Source organism: Phyllostomus hastatus, unplaced genomic scaffold (genome assembly GCF_019186645.2).
Source record: "Phyllostomus hastatus isolate PE091 unplaced genomic scaffold, TTU_PhHast_1.1 phas_contig_38, whole genome shotgun sequence".
NCBI lineage: Eukaryota > Metazoa > Chordata > Mammalia > Chiroptera > Phyllostomidae > Phyllostomus > Phyllostomus hastatus.
The window spans coordinates 23,404,462-23,425,753 of record NW_025333869.1 but is presented as its reverse complement, the minus strand read 5'-3'; the positions used below and the strand labels follow the sequence as shown (position 1 = coordinate 23,425,753).

Below are 21,292 nucleotides of genomic sequence, written 5' to 3'. Positions count from 1 at the left end.
ATTAAAACCACAATGAGATTATCACCTCACATCTTTCAGAATGGCTATCATCAATAAATCAACAAATAACAAGTCTTGGCAAAGATGCATAAAAAAGGGAATTCTCGTGCCCTTGTTGGAAGGTATGCAGATTAGGGCAGCCATTGCGGAAAGAAGTATGGAATTACCTCAAAAAATAAAAAATGGCCCTGGCTGGTGTAGCTCAGTTGGTTGAGCACTGTCCTATAAACTGGAAAGCTGTAGGTTCAATTTCCACTCAAAGGTAAATGCCTAGGTTGCAGGTTTGGTCCCAGTCAGTGCAGGAACAGAGGCAACTGAGGCAACCAATCGATGTTTCTCTCTTGCATCAATGTTCCTCTCCTTCTTTCTCCCTCCCTACCCCTCTCTCTAAAGTCAATAAGCATGTCATCAGTTGAGGCTAAAAAAAGTTTTTTAAACTGCCTTATGACCCAGCATTTCCACTTCTGGGTATGTATCTGAAGGAACCCAAACTACTAATATGCACCCCTATGTTTACTACAGTATTATTTACAATAGCCAAGATTTGGCTATTGTAGCCCAAGTGTCCATCAGTAGATGAGTGGATAAAAAAAGCTATGGTACATTCGGAAAATGGAATACTATCCAGCCATAAAAAAGGAAATCTTACCCTTTGCAACAGCATGGACGGACCTAGACAGCATTATGCTAAGTGAAATAAGCCAGTCAGAAAAAAACAAATACCATATGATTTCACTTATATGTGGAATCTAATGAACTAATACGAAAAATGAACTAATATGAAAAATAGTGACAGAATCATAAATAGAGAGCAGGCTGAGAGCTGTTGTGGTAGGAAGGGGTGGCAGTGCTGGGAGAAGTAGAGGAATTAAACAAAAACAAAAAAGGAAGAAGAAACTCATGGACACAGACAGCAGTGTGGTTACTGCAGGGGGCAGGGGAAAATGGAGAGAGGTAGGGGAGAGTGGAGGGTGTAAAGAGGATAAATGGTGATAGAGACATGACTTGGGGTAGTGAACACACAATACAGTGTATAGATGATGTGTTCTTGAATTGTGCATGTGAAACCTATATAATTTTGTTAACCGGTGTCACTCCAATAAATTCAATAAAAAGGAAAATTTTTGTCCTGGCTGTTGTGGCTCAGTGGATTGAGCGCCAGCCAGTGAACCAAAGGGTCACTTGTTCCATTCCCAGTCAGGGCACATGCCTGGTTTGTGGGCTGGGTACCCAATGGGGGGCACACTAGAGGCAGGCACACACTGATGTTTCTCTCCCTCTCTGTCTTCCTCCCTTCCCCTCTCTATAAAATAAATAAATAAAATCTTTTAAAAAAGGGAAAATTTTTAATAAAGAAATTTTTTAAAGTAAAAGCATCTTTACATTGCATTAAGCTACATAGAAAAGAACTCATATCAAAAGTGAGAATATTAGCTCATAGAAACAATTATTTTCAACTTGTAACATGATTATAGTACTCCAAAACCATCAATGACACAATCCTTAAGTATGGATATAGAAATATGCATGTGTGTGTATATAGTATGTGTTCCATATAGCAATGGAAATTAGAACAGAAACTCATAAATACTGTTTAAATTGAAGGAGGTAAACACATATATCAACACCCTTTTGCCTGCTTCTACATTACAAAAGCATTGTTAGTTTTTGCAAAATCACTCAAAAACCTAGTTTGTATTACCTGGGGGAAAAAACCTAACCAACCTCACCCAATTGAATGAAATTTGTGGTAGTAATTAGTGAAAGCACTTAGACTTTTACTATAGGCTTCACAACACAGGATTTTTTAATGCTGTCTAATAAAAATTTGGACAGTGAAAGCATGAAATTTTAATTACATAAATATGCTTGATTAGATTCTTATATTATGAATGAAAAAACTGAAATACTATTACCTGTACAAGGTCACAAGACTAATGTACAAAAAGTAGAATTCAGGTCTCCTAATTCCTAAATCCAATTTTTTAAAATTATTTTTTTATTTATTCTTAGACAGAGGGGAAGGGGGAGAGAGAGGGAGAGAAACATCAATATGTGATTTCCTGTCACATGCCCCCCACTGGGGACTTGGCCCGCAACCCAGGCATGTGCCCTGACTGGGAATCGAACCAGCAACCCTTTGCTTTGCAGGCCAGAGCTCAATCCACTGAGCCATACCAGCCAGACCTAAATCCAATGCTTTTTATATCACTGTCTTTTCTTCTCTCATTAGCAACTTATTCTCTCATTAAATATGAGGTATACAACTAATTTTTAACCAAAGTATAATTATCTTGAGTGGAAAATTTCATTTGCTTTTATGTGAAAAGCATAAAAAAGAGGAAAAGGACTGCTTGAAAGTTAGGCCAAGGAGTAGGAACCTAACACTCTATGGGCCTGTCTAGGCAGATCAGGCAGACAGATGGGAAGCTTTGGGATCCTGAGACCACCAAGGTGGCAAGAAACACCAAAAGGGAAACTCTAAAGTACAATAGATACTCACCTTAGGAAAATTTACTTTCCACTAGCTCTATTCAAGCGTATTTGACCAGACACCAATGATGAGCTACAATATGTGAATTCAGAGGAAAGAGATAAAGAAGTAGACTAAGACTGGACTCTATTCGGTGTGTGTGCTGTAAGTCTGAATAATAAGCCCTGGCCGGGTAGCTCAGCTGGTTAGAGCATCATCCCAATTTGCTAAAGTTGCAGGTTCAATCCCCAGTAAGGGCACATACAAGAATCAATCGATGAATGCATAAATAAATGGAACAACAAATTGATATTTCTCTCTCCTCTCTCCCTCTGTCTCTACCCCCTGCCCTTCCTCTCTCTCCTAAAAAAATCAATTTAAAAAATTCTAAAGCCTGAATATTATGAGAAAAGAATAATACTATAAGACTAGAAAGTCTTTGACTTGTGGAAAGAATTTTGCTTTCTATACTAGAGAAAAGCAATTAGGATAAGACACCTTGGTGTCAAAAGGGGAAAAAAGAAAGCAAAAGAGACTGTTCAGGAAAAAAGTTAATAAACAAGTAGTAAGATCATCATGTACTTCCCCTTTAGGCAGGTTCGTAGTAGTAGTTACAGTTATTATTTCACTATCATATTAATCCCCCTTTTTTTTACCAATGAGGTAGGTAATTGAAACTCAAAGAAATAAAATTGACTTGCCTAAGATCACACAGATAAACCCAGAAATTATCTTAGGTTGCTGACCTCAAGCAGAGAATGTCAAGTATTATATTTAAAAGAGTTATCAGAAATACAGCACCAGCAACTAAAAGTCCAAGTTCACCAAAAAGAAAGAAATTGCCCTTACCTGCAAGGCACTATTGAGGAAGCAACTGTTCTGTCCTGGCTCATTGCTGAGGCCTTTGCTGGGGGCTATAGAGGTTGAGCTTCGAGGTGCAAACATCCCTTGGACACTACCACGGCCCCCTGAAAAATAATTTTTCTTCCAAGACATTATTGTTTACATTTAGCCTGAAAACACAGAGGAGATTTTGTATCTTTTGGAGAGGGAGTTTCTGTCTGCTGAAGTCCTTAATAGAAAGAGAATCCAGAATTTAATTAATATATGTTGAAAGATTTTGAGTTTACAACCTTCCAAACATCATATATGTAGCTCAAGGAATGCAGGTATCCTCTTAGATCCACATGACGGAGCTGTCCTCAACTTGCTCCAAACAATGCTCAAAATTTAAAATGGCACAGGACAAATACAAACAGAGATATCCTTGAGTATTATTTCCTTCTATTTTTCTTGAACTGCTTTCAAAAAATCCTGGTGAAGTGGCTGTAATCCTCAACTCCAACTGTATCCAGGATCAAGGTAGGTAGGATGTGTTCCTTTGGCTTGTTAATAACGCTTCTCGTGGATTGAAGATTTTTCCAACTGGAAGGAGAGGCAGACAGATAAGCAAGAATCCAATGTAACCCTCCTCGCCTCCTTTTATTGCCTTGTCCCATTATTCCCTGAAGTAAAAATTCAAGTTCTAAGCCACTGACATAGATTCCACAAAGAAAAGAAGTTTGTTTGAATTATATTATTTGCTGTTGCTGCTGCTGTTTTTTATAATGCTCCAAACATCTTCTATCATTCCACCCAGAACTTCAGTAAGTCTCTTCTCCTCTCTTCCTCTGTGACTTGAATAGCCAGCTGTGCCAGAGAGCTTTAACAGAAGGGAAAAAAAAATCAAAAACTTACGTCACTTAATGACTCTACTGGCTTTGTGCTGTTCTGCCAAGATCAACGTTGCCTCACCTCTCACTATAAACTTGAAACCTTGGCAAACAATGCCAAGAAAAAAAAAACTAACAACAACAAAAACAAGAAACCAAAGAGGGAAAAAAAAAGGTATGAGCAGCTTTCTTTTCATAGGAAACTTCTCTGAAATTTTCTAGAAGGAGAAGAGAGTTGATCTAGACAAAAATAAAAACGAAATACAGACGTCCAAAACCAGGCTAACAAAAAAAAATTACCAAGTGTATAAGTACACACCAAATGAGAAATTAAAACAGTTTCTTTTGGATATTGTAAGTAAAAAAAAAAAATTGTAAGGTATTTTACATAGTCATGGCTATAAAAGCCTATTTAAAGGTGAGAGGGCCAAGTTACCAATCTGGACTCTGTTTTGAGGAAAGATGTCCCATCCCAGAGAAATACTCATGTAAGTAAACCATATGTCCTTAACACTAGTTCAAGAGAACTAAATCTTCTTTAGCCCCGTTTGTTTGTGTGTTATATTTTTTTGCCAGAAGATGAGAGAGATAATTTGGGCTACAAATCACTTAATCCTTAGATTATATCCAAGGAGCCCACAATCAGAGGCCATCCAATGAATAACATTAATTCTCAACTAATAAAATGCAAGTGAGACAACAGAGAGAAACACCAAAGCAAGCAACTTCCTTGGAAGGTAATGCTTCTAATCTCCAGCTTCAAATTTTCCTATAAGACTGCCATGCCCACATAAGGAAAAAATTAGGAATGTCAAATTTGGTTTCTAACAGTTCCCCAAGCTTCTTCCTTCCTTTCCACCATCACGCAGATCACCTCAAAAGGTAAAACTGCTATAATATCTTAATCATTCTCTGGGATATCACCTAGCATTTCCAGTGTGTCCCTTAGAAAAATTGAGGCACAGGAACATTAAATGGTTGCATAAAACTGTTCTTTCTCTTTTCTAAATTCCCAGACTATTTATAATTTACAAGTCACAATTTAAGTATTTGATTATACACTATAGAGTCATATTATTCTCTATTTGTTTTATATGATGTCAGTCATAAATCCTAAATATGTATGAAATGAAATACTAACAGTCTTTATTCAATCTTTACAACAGCTCTATCATGTAGAAATTGATAGTTCCATTTCACAGAAAGTAAAGTGAGGCTTAAAGACATTAACTTGCCCAAATCAAAGCTGGTAAGTGGCAGAGCTAGAACTGTTTGCCTATAATACTGCATTTAATTATGTATTTTATTATACTATTCCAAAAGCTCCTATCACTGCTAGTCACAAGAAGGTACTCAATTAAATACTGCATGGCACCAGGAAGGATTTCAGGTCTCCCACACAAGACCCTCAAACCTACATACACACCCTCACACACACCTCACTTTAGGCCGCTAAGCAACTTCCAACAAGCCGAGCAGCATTCCTGCAGCTCCACTGCTGTAAAGGAATGATAAGTACCAAGCCTCCACTTTGCTTACAGCCAAAAGGACTTGGCAGGCAGGTGGGGTTTCCAGTGTCCACATTAGGAGCTTACTGAAACTCAGCCTGCCCTATGTACACACCCCTGAGTTTAGGGAGCAAAGGGAAAAAAGGCAGGGGCAGAAAAAGAAGATTCTCAGGCTCTGAATGGCAGTATTATGCAGGGTAAGGCAATAATAAACTCTGACACTTGCTCTAGGTGTGTCAGAAACTAGACATGAGAGCCAAAAAGAACAAAGCCAAGGGAGACAATAACAAATGATCCAAAGAAATAGTGATTGACAAAATATTTCACTTAAGTTACAGGTCTAGCACCAAACAATATAATTCTTTTCCAATGTCATCTACTGAAGATATATGAGAAAATAAATTAAGAGTTCTATCCACATGGCTCTAACAACCTATTTAAAAGAAGAATAAGAATTTCTGAAGCAATACTGAAGTATTTAGGGGTAAAAGAGTATAATGTCTATAACTCACAAATGGTTCAGAAGAAAAAAATTTACAAATGTATATATATTTGTATGGGGTATAAACACATATGGGGTATGTGTGTTTATACACATATATGAAGAGAGAGAGAGAAAATGGGAAAGCAAACCAATATAGCAAAATGTTAACAATACGTAGGGTTGGCTGAAGAGTATATGGGAATTCTTTGTACCATTTCTTACAACTTCTCTAAGTTTTAAGTTATATTTTCAAACTGAATAAAATAAAAAAGAATTTAAAATTATGTAAAAATTATTTGTACTATATGAGATATTAATGATTCAATGCAAAATCATAACTAAAATTACTAAGCTGATAATGATATCATGCCAGGTGATATAGGCAATCTCAAATTAAAAAAAAAAAGACAGCTATAAAAAAAGTATAGATATGATGACAAAATAAAATGGAATAAAACTTAAATACATTTTTATGAAAACGAGAGCTCAAAATACAATATAATGTCAAGTTGTTGTATGGAGTAAGTGATTAGGAATAATTGCGATATTATACAAAGAGGACTAGAATGGCAGTATTAGGGCTAGACTTAGAGTTAGAAGATATGGGTTCAATTTCCTCATTGTACTAATTTGTAAAATTCCAAACTACTTAGGTGCCCCGAGTCTGTAAAATGGTTTTCTGGGTCTACAAAATGGTGGCACAATACCTACTTCACACAGTGGCTGAAATTTAATGCAAAAGACACATGAGAGTACTACCAAGTTTTCAAAACCATGCAATGAATGAGTTCCCTTACTGGGTGAACTGCTATGCCTAGAAGGAGAAAAGTAAATTTTGGTTTGGGGACCTCAGGATAGCAGAAAGTTATAAGGTACCAGGAATAAGTCTTCTAATTATTAAAAAAAAAAAAAAAAAGAATAGCCCTCATAGAATAAGTGATATGTCAGTACAATTTAGCTACATGATTAGAGAAACATTTGAATTTTACAATTATTTTAAAAATACAAAGTTTAACTTAAGGCAAATAATGGAGCCTATTGCAAGGAACAGAGTAACATTTTAGAAGGTCAACAAAGAATGACTGTGTTCAACTAATCAATGATTCAAATGGAAAAACCATGAAGAGTATCTCAGTTTCTAGTGAAGGAACAGTAACTTGCCCCTTTACTAGTGATTAAAGGCAAAAGTATCCCACACATTAGGAAGTCAAAGTGCATTACAATGAGATATCAAAAGATTTAACCAGGAAAGTTGCTGACATTCCTAATTTCTGTTATTATATATAGCATTTTGCTGTAATTTACTTAAGAAACTACATTTGGCCTTGGCTGGGTGGTTCAGTTGGTTGGAGCATTGTCCCATACACCAAATGGTTGCCATTTCAATTCCTGGTCATGGCACATATCTAGGTTGCAGTTTAGTTTCTGGTCAGGGTGCGTACGAAAGGCAACTAATTGTTTCCCATGTGGATGTTCCTTAATGTGGATGTTTCTTAATATTCCTCTTTCTCTCTTGCCCCCTCCCTCCCTTCATCTCTTTCTAAAATCAATAAAGCCTCTCCTTGCTTACAATCAGTTCCTTCAGAACATGGTACTTCTCCTTACTCTACCACCACACTTTTAACTTTATCATTCACTTTCTAAAGAAATCTACTAATTTCTTTTATCTCTTTATTTTTTAAGAAATCTGATTTCAAAACCTACTGGCTTTTTCATAGGCAGCATTCTTCTTACTTTTCTGCAGTACCTAACACTGGCTGCTGCCCTCATACTATGCAATCCTGGATTTGTTAGGTGAATTAATAAGAAAATGAGATAATGAATAAAATGAAAGAATGACAAATGAACAGTAGGTCTCTTATTGCTGACAGTTCATTTTCTGTTTCCTTTGCTGTTTTATTAAAAGTGGGCAATCAATGCCCTGCGGTTCAGTGGATTGTGCAGGCTCCCACAAACCGAAAGGTCACTGGTTTGATTCCTGTTCAAGGCACATGACTGGATTGCAGATCAGGTCCCCAACTGGGGGTGTGCAAGAGGTAACAGACCCATGTTTCTCTCACACATCGATGTTTCTCTTCCTCTCTTTCTTACTCCCTTCCCCATTTTCTAAAAGTAAATAAATAAAATCACTTAAAAAATAAAAGTGGGGCCCTGAATGGTGCAGCTCAGTGGACTGAGTGACAGCCTGCAAACCAAAGGGTCGCTGGTTCAATTCCCAGTCAGGGCACATGCCTGGGTTTCAGGCTAGGTCCCCAACATGGGGTGCATGAGAGGCAACCACACACTGATATTCCTCTCTCCCTCTCTTTCTCCATCCCTTCCCCCTCTCTAAAAATAAATAAATAAAATCTTCTTTTTAAAAAGTGAGCATTCCCTAAAGTTTAAATGAGACCTTCTTGCTCTTTTCTACATTACTTACCATGGTGTCCTCATCTCCTTCTCTGTCAAAATGTCGACCATCACTTCTGGTCTAATAAATCAAAATCTTGTGAACCCTAAAACCAAATTACCAACTACTTGAAAACTGGCTCACTTTTGTGACAAGTTCAACATGTCCACCCCCCCAAAATAGTTCCTCCTCTGACTCTTATTATTTATTTATTTATTTTTACTAATGGCATCTCCAAATGCCCAGGTTAGAACTGTAGTTTTTTTATTTCTTCCTGTCTTTCTCCCCCTACCTTGTCCACATCACAAGGGCTTGTCAATTAATTCTCCCTTCAAAATCTTTCATATTCAGACTTCTTTTTTATTTTCACTGTCCTCGACCTAGTTTACACCATAATTACCTCCCATTTAGACTACTACAATAGATAAGTCTTTCTGGCCTTCTGTATCTTGCCATCCCAATTCATTTATATATAGTTTTTAAAATTAATATTTCTCTTTAACATGTGCCATTATTTATTTGTGTACATTTTACACAAAAAGGCAAGAAGCTTAAATTGTTCCTTAGCAGTGGAACAATATCAACTGCCAGCCAAAACAGGCTTTTGATAAAATCACTTCCACCTTTTTCAGGTCCCAAGCAAGGTAAAAATGTCTACACTTACCACTCTTATTCAACACCATACAGGAAGCCATAACCTGTGCAATGGCAAGAAAAACAAGTTTAAAAAGTATAGATTGGGGAGATGCAGAGGAGTGAATGGAAGCCACACTAACCTCCTCCCAGAACCAATCTGAAATTACAACTAAATTGTGGAGAAATTACCTGAAACAAACAATTAGGCAACAGTGAAAGGGCAGACTTATAACCTTGGACAGACAGAAGAATCAGCTTCATCACAACCTGACTGGTAAGGAGTGCAGTGGAGACTTGTAAAGCTGGCTGGGTGCCCACAGGTGGCAGCGCCAGAGGGATAATTAAGCAGCTAGTTGGATCCCCCAAGAAAGATAGATAGCAAACACTTTTACTAGAAGATTTAAACACCCTGCTGTCAAAAATGGATAGATCTTCCAAACAAAATATCAACAAGGATATTGTAGCATTGAATAATGCCCTAGATCAAAAGGCCTAACTGATATATATATATATATATATATATATATATATATATATATATATATAACCTTTCATCCCAAAGAAACAAAATACACATTCTTTTCAAATGCACATGAAACATTTTTAAAGATAGGCCACATGATAGGACACAAAACAAGCTTCAAAAAATTCAAGAAAATTGAAGTCATATCAGGCATTTTCTTGGACTATAAGAGCCTGAAACTATAGACCAACCTCAAGGAAAAAAACTCAAAAACACTCTAATTCGTGGAGATTGAATAGCATGCTATTAAACAACTACTGAGTCAATAACGTGATCAAGGAAGAAATCAAAAAGTTTCTGGAAACAAATGAAAATGAACACACAACAGTCTAAAACTTATGGGACACAGCAAAGGCAGTCCTGATAGGGAAGTTCATAGCAATACAGGGCTACCTAAAAAAATAGAAACACTTCAAATAAACAACCTAACCCTACGTCTATAAGAACTGGAAGAACAACAACAAACAAAGCCCAGAGCAAGTAGAAGGAAGGAAATAACCAAGATCAGAGCAAACTTAAACAACATAGAGACTAAAAGAACAATCAAAAGATCAATAAATCCAGGAGCTGGTTCTTTGAGAAGATAAACAAAATCAATAAGTCTTCAGCCAGACTCATCAAGAAAAAAGGAAAGAGAACCCAAATAAACAAAATCAGAAATGAAAGAGGAGGGATTAAAATTGACACCACAGAAATACAAAGGATTGTAAGAAATTACTGCCAACAACTATATGCCAAGAAATTTGAAAACCTGGGTGAGGTGGAAAAAATTCTAGAAAAATATAATCTTCCAAAACTGAATGACAAAGAAGCAAAAAGCCTGAACAGACCAGCTGTTGAAATCGAAGCAGTAATCAAAAACTCCCACACGCAAAAGCCCTGGACCAGACAGTTTCACAGGAGAATTTTACAATACATTTAAGGAAGAGCTAACCCCTATCTTTCATAGACTATTCAAAAAAAAATCCAAGAAGAGGTAAGACTCCCAAACTCTTTCTATGAAGCCAGCATCATCCTAACCCCAAAACCAGATAAAGATACAACAAAGAAAACTACAAGCCAATGTTGCTGATGAACATAGATGCTAAAACCCTCAACAAAATATTGGCAAATTGCATCCAGCAATACATTAAAAAGATCATACACCATGATCAAGTGGGATTCATCATAGGAATGCAAGGATGGTATAATATTCACAAATCAATAGACGTAATACACTACATAAACAAAATTAAAGAAAAAAATCACATGATTGTAGCAATTGATGCTGAAAAAGCATTTGATAAAGTATGGCACTCATTTTATGATAAAAACATTCAGCAAAATGGGAGAAGAGGGAGCATACCTCAACATAATAAAAGCTATAAACATGAAACCTACAGCCAACATCATACTCAATGGGCAAAAACTAAAAGCTTTTACCCTAAGATCAGGAACAAGACAAAGGCATCTGCTTTTGCCATGGAGACAAGCAATCTAGTAGCTGCAGAGTTCAAAACACTGGTTATAAGGATGCCAAATGAAGTTGGGGGAAGAGCAGTTCTCTCAGAGAGAACTTCAACAGTATAAAAATGGCATGGAAATCACAAAAAAAGAAACCATCAGAAATGAAGGATGCACTAACTGAAATGAATACAGGGAATCAACAGTAATGTGGACGAAACTGAGATTCACATCAGAGATTTGGAATATAAGGAAGCAAAAAACACACAATCAAAACAGAAAGAGGAAAAAAAAATCAGGAAAATGAGGATAGTGTAAGGAGCCTCTGGGACAATTTCAAGCATACCAACATTTGCATCATGGATGTGCTAGAAGGAGAAGAAAGAGAGTGAAGAAATGGAAACCTATTTGAAAAAATGAAAGAACACTTCCTTAACCTGGTGAAGGAAATAGACATACCAGTCCAGGAAGCACAGAGAGTCCCAAGCAAGATGAACCCAAAGAGGTCCACAACAAGACACATCATACTTAAAATGCCAAAAGTTGAAGACAAAGAATCTTAAAAGCAGCAAGAGAAAAGAAGTTAGTTACCTGCAAGGGAGCTCCCATAAGACTGTCAGCTGATTTCTCAAAAGAAACTTTGCAGGCTAGAAGGGAAAGGCAAGAAATGTTCACAGTGATGAAAAGCAAGGACCTACAACCAAGATTCTCTATCAAGTAAAGCTATCATTTAGACTCCAAGGACAGCTAAAGAACTTTTTAGACAAGAGAAATATAAGTTCATCATCACTAAACCATTATTACATGAAATGTTAAATGCTCTTCTTTAAGATAAAGATAAAAAATATTAACAATAAAATGTCAGTAAGTACTTATCTACCAATAATTGAATCTAAAAAACAAAATAAACAAATTAGCAGAAATTAAACAGAATCATAGATATAGGGAATGTATTGATGGTGGCCAGATGGGCAAAAAAGGTGATGGGGTTAAGAAGGACAAATTGGTTGTTACAGAATAGTCATGGGGATGTAAAGGACAGCATAGGGAATGCAGTAGTCAAACAGTATCTATGCATGACCCCTGGACATGGACAATGGTGTGGGGACTGCTTGAATGAGTGGGGAGGGTCTGGGTGATGTGGGCCAAGGGGGACAACTGTAATAGCATTATGCATAAAATATAATTTTTAAAATGTAAACAAAACAAAAGGCTGGAGTAGCAATATTTATACCAGACATAACAGACTTTAAAACAAAGCCTATAATAAGACATAGAAAGACCCAGAAATTCCACTTCTAGATATTTATCCAAAGATACACAATATATTAAATCAAAAAGATATATATATTCTTATATTCACTGCAGCATTATTTACAATAGCCAAGATATGGAAACCTCCTAAGTGTTCATCAATAGATGAATGGATAAAGAAGTGGTTCATATATACAATGAGATATGACTCAGCTACAAGAAAATGAAATCTTGCCTCTGCAACAACATGGATGAACCTAGAAGGTATTGTGCTGAATAAAATAAGTCACACAGAGAAAGACAGATGTCAGATGATTTCATTTATATGTGGAATCTAAAAAACAAAATAAATGAACAAGCAGCACAGAAACTGAATTAATAGATACAGAGAACATTTTGATGGTTGCCGGATGGGAAAGAGATTGAGGGGACAGGTGAGAAGGCGAAGGAATTTAGAAGTACAAACTGGTAGTTACAGAACAGTCATGTGGATGTAAGGTACAGCATAGGGAATATAGTGAATAATACTGTAGTATCTATACATGGTGTCAGATGGGTACTAGATTTATAAGGGTGATCACTTCATAAATTATATAAATGTCTAATCATGAAGTTGTACATCTGAAACTAATATAATATTGTAGGTCAACTGTAATTTAAAAATTAAAAACAACTTTTTAAATGGAGGTCTCTGAATTATATAAGCTTCAGGACCCAGAGAATCTGAATCATAGTAACAAAGCTGGGCTTTTATAGTGTTTATTACTTGAGAAAACACATAATTCAAAAAGCTACTTTAAATTCAGTAATACTAATAAATTTGTATTTTATTAAAGCAGTATCGAATATGTTATTCATTGTATAAACTTTGTTAGCACTAAATAGATACAAATTATACCATTTGGAGCACATTTGAATTTTGAAATTTTGAGCCCACTGAAATAATTCTAACAAGGATTCACAGTTGAGAGCTAAAAATGACAGGGCTAAATTTAAAAGATCATAGCTCATGATTGCCAGCATTAGAAGTACAGCTCTAGAAGCTGATGACCTTTAAAAATTTTTTTATTTCTCTGTATTAATGAAAAACAATGATTACTTCACAAGTATATACAGTACAACATAATATACTGCCATTTTTCTCAGGCCAAAGTAATAAACCAGGCTCCAGCAGCAGACACCCTAGTTATCATCCCCTACTGAATTCTTCACCAACAAAGGCAACATCTTGTAGCCTCCACTTCTGAAAAAACCCAAAGTAGTCAGTCATTCAAATGTTGGCTGAAATGAATTTGTCTTATGCATAAAGAGAGCTGAGTCCTGAAAGGGCACTGGACCAGGAAGAGCCTGTCACCCTCATAGAAAGTGGGGTCAATGAGGTTCAGTGATCTACAGGTTACTAGCATTAGATACTTCATTATGAATTTGGACATGAATGTGACTGAGACCAATGAAGGCTAGAAAGGATTTGTTCCTGCAGAGCCTTGAGGGCCTTTGATAAAACCAGGTGAAATGAAGTCTCTTAAGGGATTTCATTTCATAATAATTAAACTTCAATGAGGTCCATATGTAGAGAACTCCATGACATTTATACAAATTATAGTATCAAAGTATCTCCAAGATATTAACTATAAAGGAAAAGAGAGTAACTTCACTGTGGAGAAACCCAGCAGAAACCTACCGTAACCAAGTGATCAAGGTCAACATCACCAACAATAATAAAATCGACATCATAAATCCCATGGTAATAATAATGCACTAAGGACACAACATTATTTCTGTTGTATTCTTGCATAAACTGTATAATCTCAGTCCAATCATGAGAAAACATCAGACAAATCCAAACTGAGGGACATTTGACAAAATAACTGATCGGTATTCTCCAAAAATGTCTAAAAGATTACAAAAGACAAAATCTAAGGAACTTTTATAGAATGCAGGAGACTAAGGAAGAAAACACCTAAAATATCATACAATGTGAGATCCTAGATAGGATCCTTGATAGAAACAAAGAAAGAACAATGGTGAACAAACTTGTAAAGTTTAAAAACCGTATTTAGTTGGTAGTGTTACACCAGTGTTAATTTCCTGGCTCTGATCATTGCACTATAGTTGTATAAAATAACATTAAAGGAAACTGAGTGTGGAATATATAAAAACTCTCTGTACTATTTTTACAACTTTTCTATAAATCCGTAATTAGTTCAAAATTAAAAACTTTTCAAACTGTGTAAACAATTCATTGAAAGAGACGGAAACTTGCGCCCAACAAGGGATAGAGGAATTTGGGAAATTAGTATCTATCTGTATAAAGGTATGTAGACTAAGAGAGATTTATAGGAAAAGAGGTGACATTGACAGTTTGTGGTCTTAGTAAACTAGAGTTCAATGAAGGCTTCACGTGAAATCTCTGGGTTAACTAGGTTTAACACCACAGAATAGCAATTAATGGATTGTTTTATTAGTTCAGTAACCTGTTTCTCAGAATGAGCTGTTAGAAAAGTTTTTAAATGTATAAGAGCAAGAATAAGTAAATGTAAAAAAAACCCAGGAATATCATTAGGGTAATGGAATTACAGATTTTATCTATAATTCATAGATAAATTATCTATAATTTACAATTTCCTTACTGAAAGTAAAACTAAAATAGGGGATTAAACTCATTTTCCCTAAAAATAGAATGAAAGGACTCTGAATCAGAGGTAACCAATCAGTGAGACACCTAATACCCTAACAATATGAAAGTTGTTTAACGGTTAACTATTTCCTACTTAGAAACAGGGGGCCAGATATGGATTTCCATGTTCTTTCATTCAATTCTGATTGCTGCTGCTGCTGCTAAGTTTCAGATCCTCACCTCCTTTAGCTGCATGGCAGGCCTCCAATTCTACATATGACTACCAGAGGACTCCTTTACTATATACTACGTTACTCACCTTTTCAAAAATCTTGAGTGGCTCCCAGAGGGGGTGTTCTTTTGTCTAGAACAGTACCTTTTCTCACTCACAATGGGTGATATTAATGGATGGATTTTTCACAAGTTTCTTTTCCTAATTTTTTCTTATCCACTCATTCTACTGCTAACACAGCAAAAACATGAATAGCAAACAAAGAAAAAATAACAAAAGCAGTCAATCAGACCTATTTTCACAGCTTTTTAAAATTGATTCATGTTCTCTTTTTTTAAGATTTTATTTATTTATTTTTAGAGAGGGAAGGGAGGGAGATAGAGAGAGAGAGAGAAACATCAATGTGTGGTTGCTGGGGATCATGGCCTGCAACCCAGGCATGTACCCTGACTGGGAATCGAACCTGCAACACTTTGGTTTGCAGCCCGAGCTCAATCCACTGAGCTATGCCAGCCAGGGCTCTGATTCATGTTCTTGATTATGAATTTTTTACATTCACCAGGATATGAATATTTTTATATTTATTATTAATTTTCAAGAGAGGGAGAAGAGAGGAAGGAGGAAAAAGAGAGAAAGAGAGAGAGAGACATTGATTTGTTGTTCCACTTATTTTTGCATTCATTAGTTGATTGCTGTATGTGCTGTGACCAGGGATTGAACCTGCCACCTTGGCATATTGGGATGATGTTCTAACCAACACAACTACCTGGCCGGGGCACATATTTTCAATATTCACATATTCCACCAGTAGTATTACTAATGTGTAAGACTGAATTAAATATATCTAGCACCTGCACAAATCTGAGAATCATTATACGTTACCTCCATTTCCAGCTACATCTTCTACTCACTCATTGATCAGGCATTTCACCTAGTACCAGGTATGTGCCCTTCACTCATCTTCAACTCCAGGTAAACTTGACTTTTTTTTGTATAATGAATATGCTCTGTACTCTTTTTCTTCAGTGCCTTGGCCCTAATGATGCCTCCACCTGGAGAGCCTTTCCTCTGCTTTTCTTCTTAAAAATAGTAACTATCATACAAGGAACAGCTACATCCAAAGCATTCTCAGATTCCCTCCCTCTCTCTCCTTTCCATTTTCTTCATTTATTTCATCTTCTTCTGTGCTCTCAGTGCATGTGGTTAGATTCCAGCATTCCCACCGTCCCCCATGTTACAGTTATTTGTATATATGGACTACATTATATATTGCTTATGGGCATCTTTTTATTCTAAGCAGAGGTTGAATATAATAGATATTGAATCATTAAAAGTTTAATTAAAAGAGAAAACTTTCTGTTTGATGGGTAGGTATTTAGAACATCCAATTCTAACTCTCCTTAAATAAAAGATCCCCCAAAATGTACATATTCAGTTTGAGATACTACAAATTTTTCTGATGGAGACTATATCAATTGAACCAATATTTGCTCTGATTCAAGCTTGAAAATAAAGAGAGATAAGCATCTATAACCATAAAAAAAACCCAAGTGATTTGTCAAATCATGGGCTGGTTACCTCAGTCTCCTCAGTGAACACAGTTACTCACTCAGCTTCCTGAGGGTTGGTCTTTGAAGCTTCAAATTATTATATTACGTACAACAAGAACTGTATGCTGATAAAGGACAGAATGCTTTATTTTCCTTTTATAAGAACTTAGAAAAATGTCATTTACAACAAATTTTCCAAAACCCATTAGGGAAAAAAGAAAGCCAGAAGACATGTTTTACTTTGTTACAACTGGTAACCTTTAAGAAGTAAGAAATGAACATTGGAGGCTACTTAGCCCCTCCTTATCAAGATCTAGAGCTGTACAGATACTTTACTGACTACTAAGGGAGGCAGCATGATAGTAGAAAGAACAAAGTGATTAAAATTTCAGCCCCTGCAGGGCCAACCATATTGCATAACCTCAGAAAATACCATGCTCATAGAGGAGATCCAAGGTGCACCATTCCCAAAGAACATAACATGAACTATACAATTTAGGGACCCAGAGTTAACAAAGTATTGTACATCAGGTCTGGACTGCATTACTAATGACTGTGTCATCATAACTAAGTTACTGAATCATTTACTGAAGTCTCTCAGGTACTACATCAGTAAAATGGGATTAATAAATAAGATCTATCTCATAGGATTAGTATGTGAGTTAATGAAATAAGGTATAATATATGTGTAATTAGCCCAGTACCTAGTACTTAGTGAATACTTGTTTTGATGATGATGATGGAGATGAAGATGAATCTACATTCCAATCCTGCCCCATCACTTTCAAGTCATTTACTATCTATAATAAATGCAATTTGTTGAGAGTATTCAACAAATTATACACGCAAAATACTTAGGGCCAGGTACAAAATAGGAGCTACATAAAGAATAGATATGATTACAACTGACCACCCCCTATACCCATCCTCTCTCCCTCCTTCTCTCTTTCTCTTATAAAACACATCCAGACACTTACAGTAAAAATTCCATAAGATTAAACTATAATTGATAGCACAAACCCAAAGCAATAACAAAATGAGGAAAAATGCATTGTAAAAATAATGCAGTCTCAATACAATTCACCTAGAGTATTATGATAGCTTTTAAAGTGTTCTTCCCCTTGTAATCCTAGGCATAAAATATTACCAAAAGCACCCTGACTGGTGTGGCTCAGTGGGCTGGGTGTCATCCTGTAGAGCAAAAGGTCACTGGTTCAATTCCCAGTCAGGGCACACCCATCCAGGCCCCCAGAAAGGGGTGTGCCAGAAGCAACTGATTGATATTTCTCTCCCTCTCTATCTCCCTTCCTCCCTCTCTTTCTAAAAATAAATAAAATCTTTTTTAAAATACTACCAAAAGCAAACTTTAATCAATCACTATTTAGCTCAGAAAAGTTTAGTAACATACTATCAAAACTCTTTGGCCTTAAATGGCCTTTCACAGTCTTAACCCATACACATTTTCAACTTCATCTACCACTATTCCCCTTAAAACACCAAAAAAATTTTGTTTGTCTATATCACCTTCTTCTCCACCTCCATCTTCCCAGTTCTACATACTACTAGGAAGGTTTTCCACTCAGCACGTCTGTCTGAAGAGGACATTCTGCTGGCAACTTATAGTAACAGATACTAATGATAGTCACACTCTATCAGGAAGGAGCAGTCATTTATATTCATTTCCCAAAGAATTGTCTAAATACCACTTGCCACCAGTTGGGACTTAATCTCTCCCTCCCAGGAACTTTATTAATAAGTACTTTATTAGAATACAATGTAGAAAGTTACACTGCTTTACACCCAACAGATGCTCAATACTTGTTAAATAAAAGAATATATGAAGAACAAAGTTTTGTGGAATACATGTTTTGGTTTAGAGATAACTTAATTGTAAGCATGATCAGGACTATCTCTCTCTCTTCCCTGAATCTACTGCCTGAATCATGTCATATCTAATTCATATCTTTCCAAAAGGTCTATGGAAGAAAGATACTCTACCTGATGACAAGTAGGACAAACACGTTTTTTCTCAAACAGATTGCTGATACCACCAAATCAGTTAACAGCTGTGGTTTAAGGAAAGAGAATCAATAGCAATTATATTAGGCTCCAGGTTAGCAAAATGGTAACTATGAGCTCTATAAAGTTGCCCTGTATTACCCTCTGGTCCAATAATTTAGAACCAGATATTTTTTTCCTTAATTTTTAAACCACTAGGGTTCTTTTACATTCAAATGCTTGATTACAACTATGCACTATTTATTAATCATCATAAACATACCATTACCCAAATTATTGTATCACAAACAATAATGAAAGCATGACAGCTCTATCAACAAGAGGAAAATATGAAGGGAAGCCACTGACTGCACTGGCTTGACTCATTTCTGCTGGCAAAACACTGGTACTGAATGGCACAAGCAACTCCAGTGTGACAGACCAAGCACATGACTTGGGAAGGTGGCAGAGGGTACCAAGGAAAAAAGGGCATCTGTTTTAAAAAATCCCTCCTCTATAGGGGAAGGAGGTGAGAGAGTGGGCAGGGATATACTGAAATATACTCAAAAATCCTTCACAATATTCAAGCAAAAACACACCAGACTCCAGTTTTGAGCCAATTCAAGTCCTAGCTTTACCACTTAAAACTGAGAGACCTTCAGCAAGTTACTCAGCCTCTGCAGCTTTTTCGGCTATAAAATTCTAATAATAGCAGCCACCACTTAGTGAACACCAACTCAGTACTAGGCACTGGACATAGAATATACTTTCATTCTCACAATTACTCTATCAAGTGGGGATTATTTTCCTCATTTTGCAGAAAAGAACATCCCATGTCCTTTCTACCTGTGCATGACTATTTTCCAGAGGGAAGTAATACTACCTACCTGGCAGGGTTATAGTGGGAATTAGAAGCAAAGCACTTAACATCAGAACTAGTACCTGTTACATAGTAGGAGCTCAGAAACCACTCTTGCACAAGTGACTCAACTGAACAGTTAATAAAATCCCACAAACAAGTTTTCCCTCACAACGTCTACCATGAAAATAGCTTTTAATTAGCAGTGCTTCTGGAGAACCCAAGGATCCAACTTATAACTCCTTGAAATACCAAAGGATAGCCCATTCTGTGTCCAAAATAATAACAGACACACACACATATACTGTTTCTGTTTTAGCTGAGGATCAAAACATATGATCCAAGAAAACAGAATGATATGAAAGTGTCGTTTGACTCAATCTGAACATCAAATATGAAATAACTTACTTTCAAAGAATTATAGGTCTCACACCTCAGGGGAGCAGGTGCTAATGAACAAGTTTAACTTCCCAAAAATAATTCCCAGAAACATCTGTTATTGTGAAGTAATCACAAAACCATTTCCCAGACTTGACAACATATTGCCAAAAATCTTAGCAAATTTTGCCAACAACATTCTGCTTTGAGGGTTAAAAAAAAATCATTTTGACTCTGGAAGTAAATACTACTTTCCACCTTGGCCACAAAATAAGATCTCTTCTTCATTATTACTTTTATCATTATGTTAATACTGAAAACAAGTATTAAAAAATCACAAATAACCTTCTATTTGAAGGCAATTTAAAATACTAAACTCCACAATCCTTGCCTTTAAATCTAACAAGCCCAAGAAAATCTATGAGAATTACTTTTTAAACCAATAATAAAAATCAAATTACCAAAGCCTTATTAATTGAAATAGAAAAAGAAAGAGCAGAAACAAGTCAGTATAAAAGAAGCCTCTTGAAAGACAGTCCTAAAAGCTCAAAGCTTGAAATGTTGCTGTTGAAAGCAATACTTCACAAAGACTGTCCAGTTCCCCACATTCTTCGTCTACCCCATTTTACCACAAGATACTTACCCAAAAGCACTCAACCTCCAGCAAAAAGCCTCCAGCAATCACAAGGGCACTGTAGGGCTGGGAGACAGGAATGGGGAGGGACAAGGGAAAAGCTAGAGTTGTGGGGAGGGAAGGGTACAAAGGGAGGAGACAACTGCAGCTAGCAACAATGGGAAACTGTAAATCTAAACCACAAAGGTTTCCCACAGAACAGGATGAAGTGGAATGAACAATTCTTTTTACCACCTACCAGGAACTCAGCACTGACAAATCATTATAAAACTAAAATGTGGAGCCCCAATTAAATGCAAACAAAGTAAACTTAAGAAACTAACCAAAAGTAACTTGAAAGGATAGATCACAAACTTCATAGAAACTTAACAAAAACAATTAGGAGGCTGTTTCCTCCAGGGGCATTCCTGATGACAAAGGTCAGCAGTGTAACAATAAGGTTTGCAGGGTGGCAGCTGCTTCCAAAAGGAGGGCCAGCAGTAAAAACAGTCCTTTGCACTACAGTCAAAAGGACCACTAAAACACTTTGGCGAATAATTAAAGCAAGGTCATTATTTGAATCCTTTATTCAGAATTCCAAGACTGTCAAGACTTAAATCATT

The 21,292-nt window shown here is 36.3% G+C and overlaps 1 protein-coding gene across 11 annotated transcripts in view; it reads right to left on the bottom strand.

Annotated features, from left to right (window-relative positions):
- The window catches only part of USP54 (ubiquitin specific peptidase 54), a 151,388-nt gene that overhangs the window by 67,847 nt on the left and 62,249 nt on the right, over positions 1 to 21,292 (bottom strand). For 2 of the 11 annotated variants that reach the window (XM_045841961.1, XM_045841969.1), the window contains exons 1-2: positions 20,700 to 20,752; positions 3,323 to 4,175 (exon numbers count right to left, since the gene is read on the bottom strand). In XM_045841961.1, the coding sequence (XP_045697917.1) occupies positions 3,323 to 3,469 (147 nt within the window). In that variant the 5' untranslated portion in view covers positions 3,470 to 4,175; positions 20,700 to 20,752. Of the gene's footprint in view, positions 1 to 3,322; positions 4,176 to 9,230; positions 9,249 to 20,699; positions 20,805 to 21,292 lie in introns of those variants that run through there. The other 9 variants (XM_045841962.1, XM_045841963.1, XR_006786036.1 and 6 more) reach the window with 8 other exon arrangements.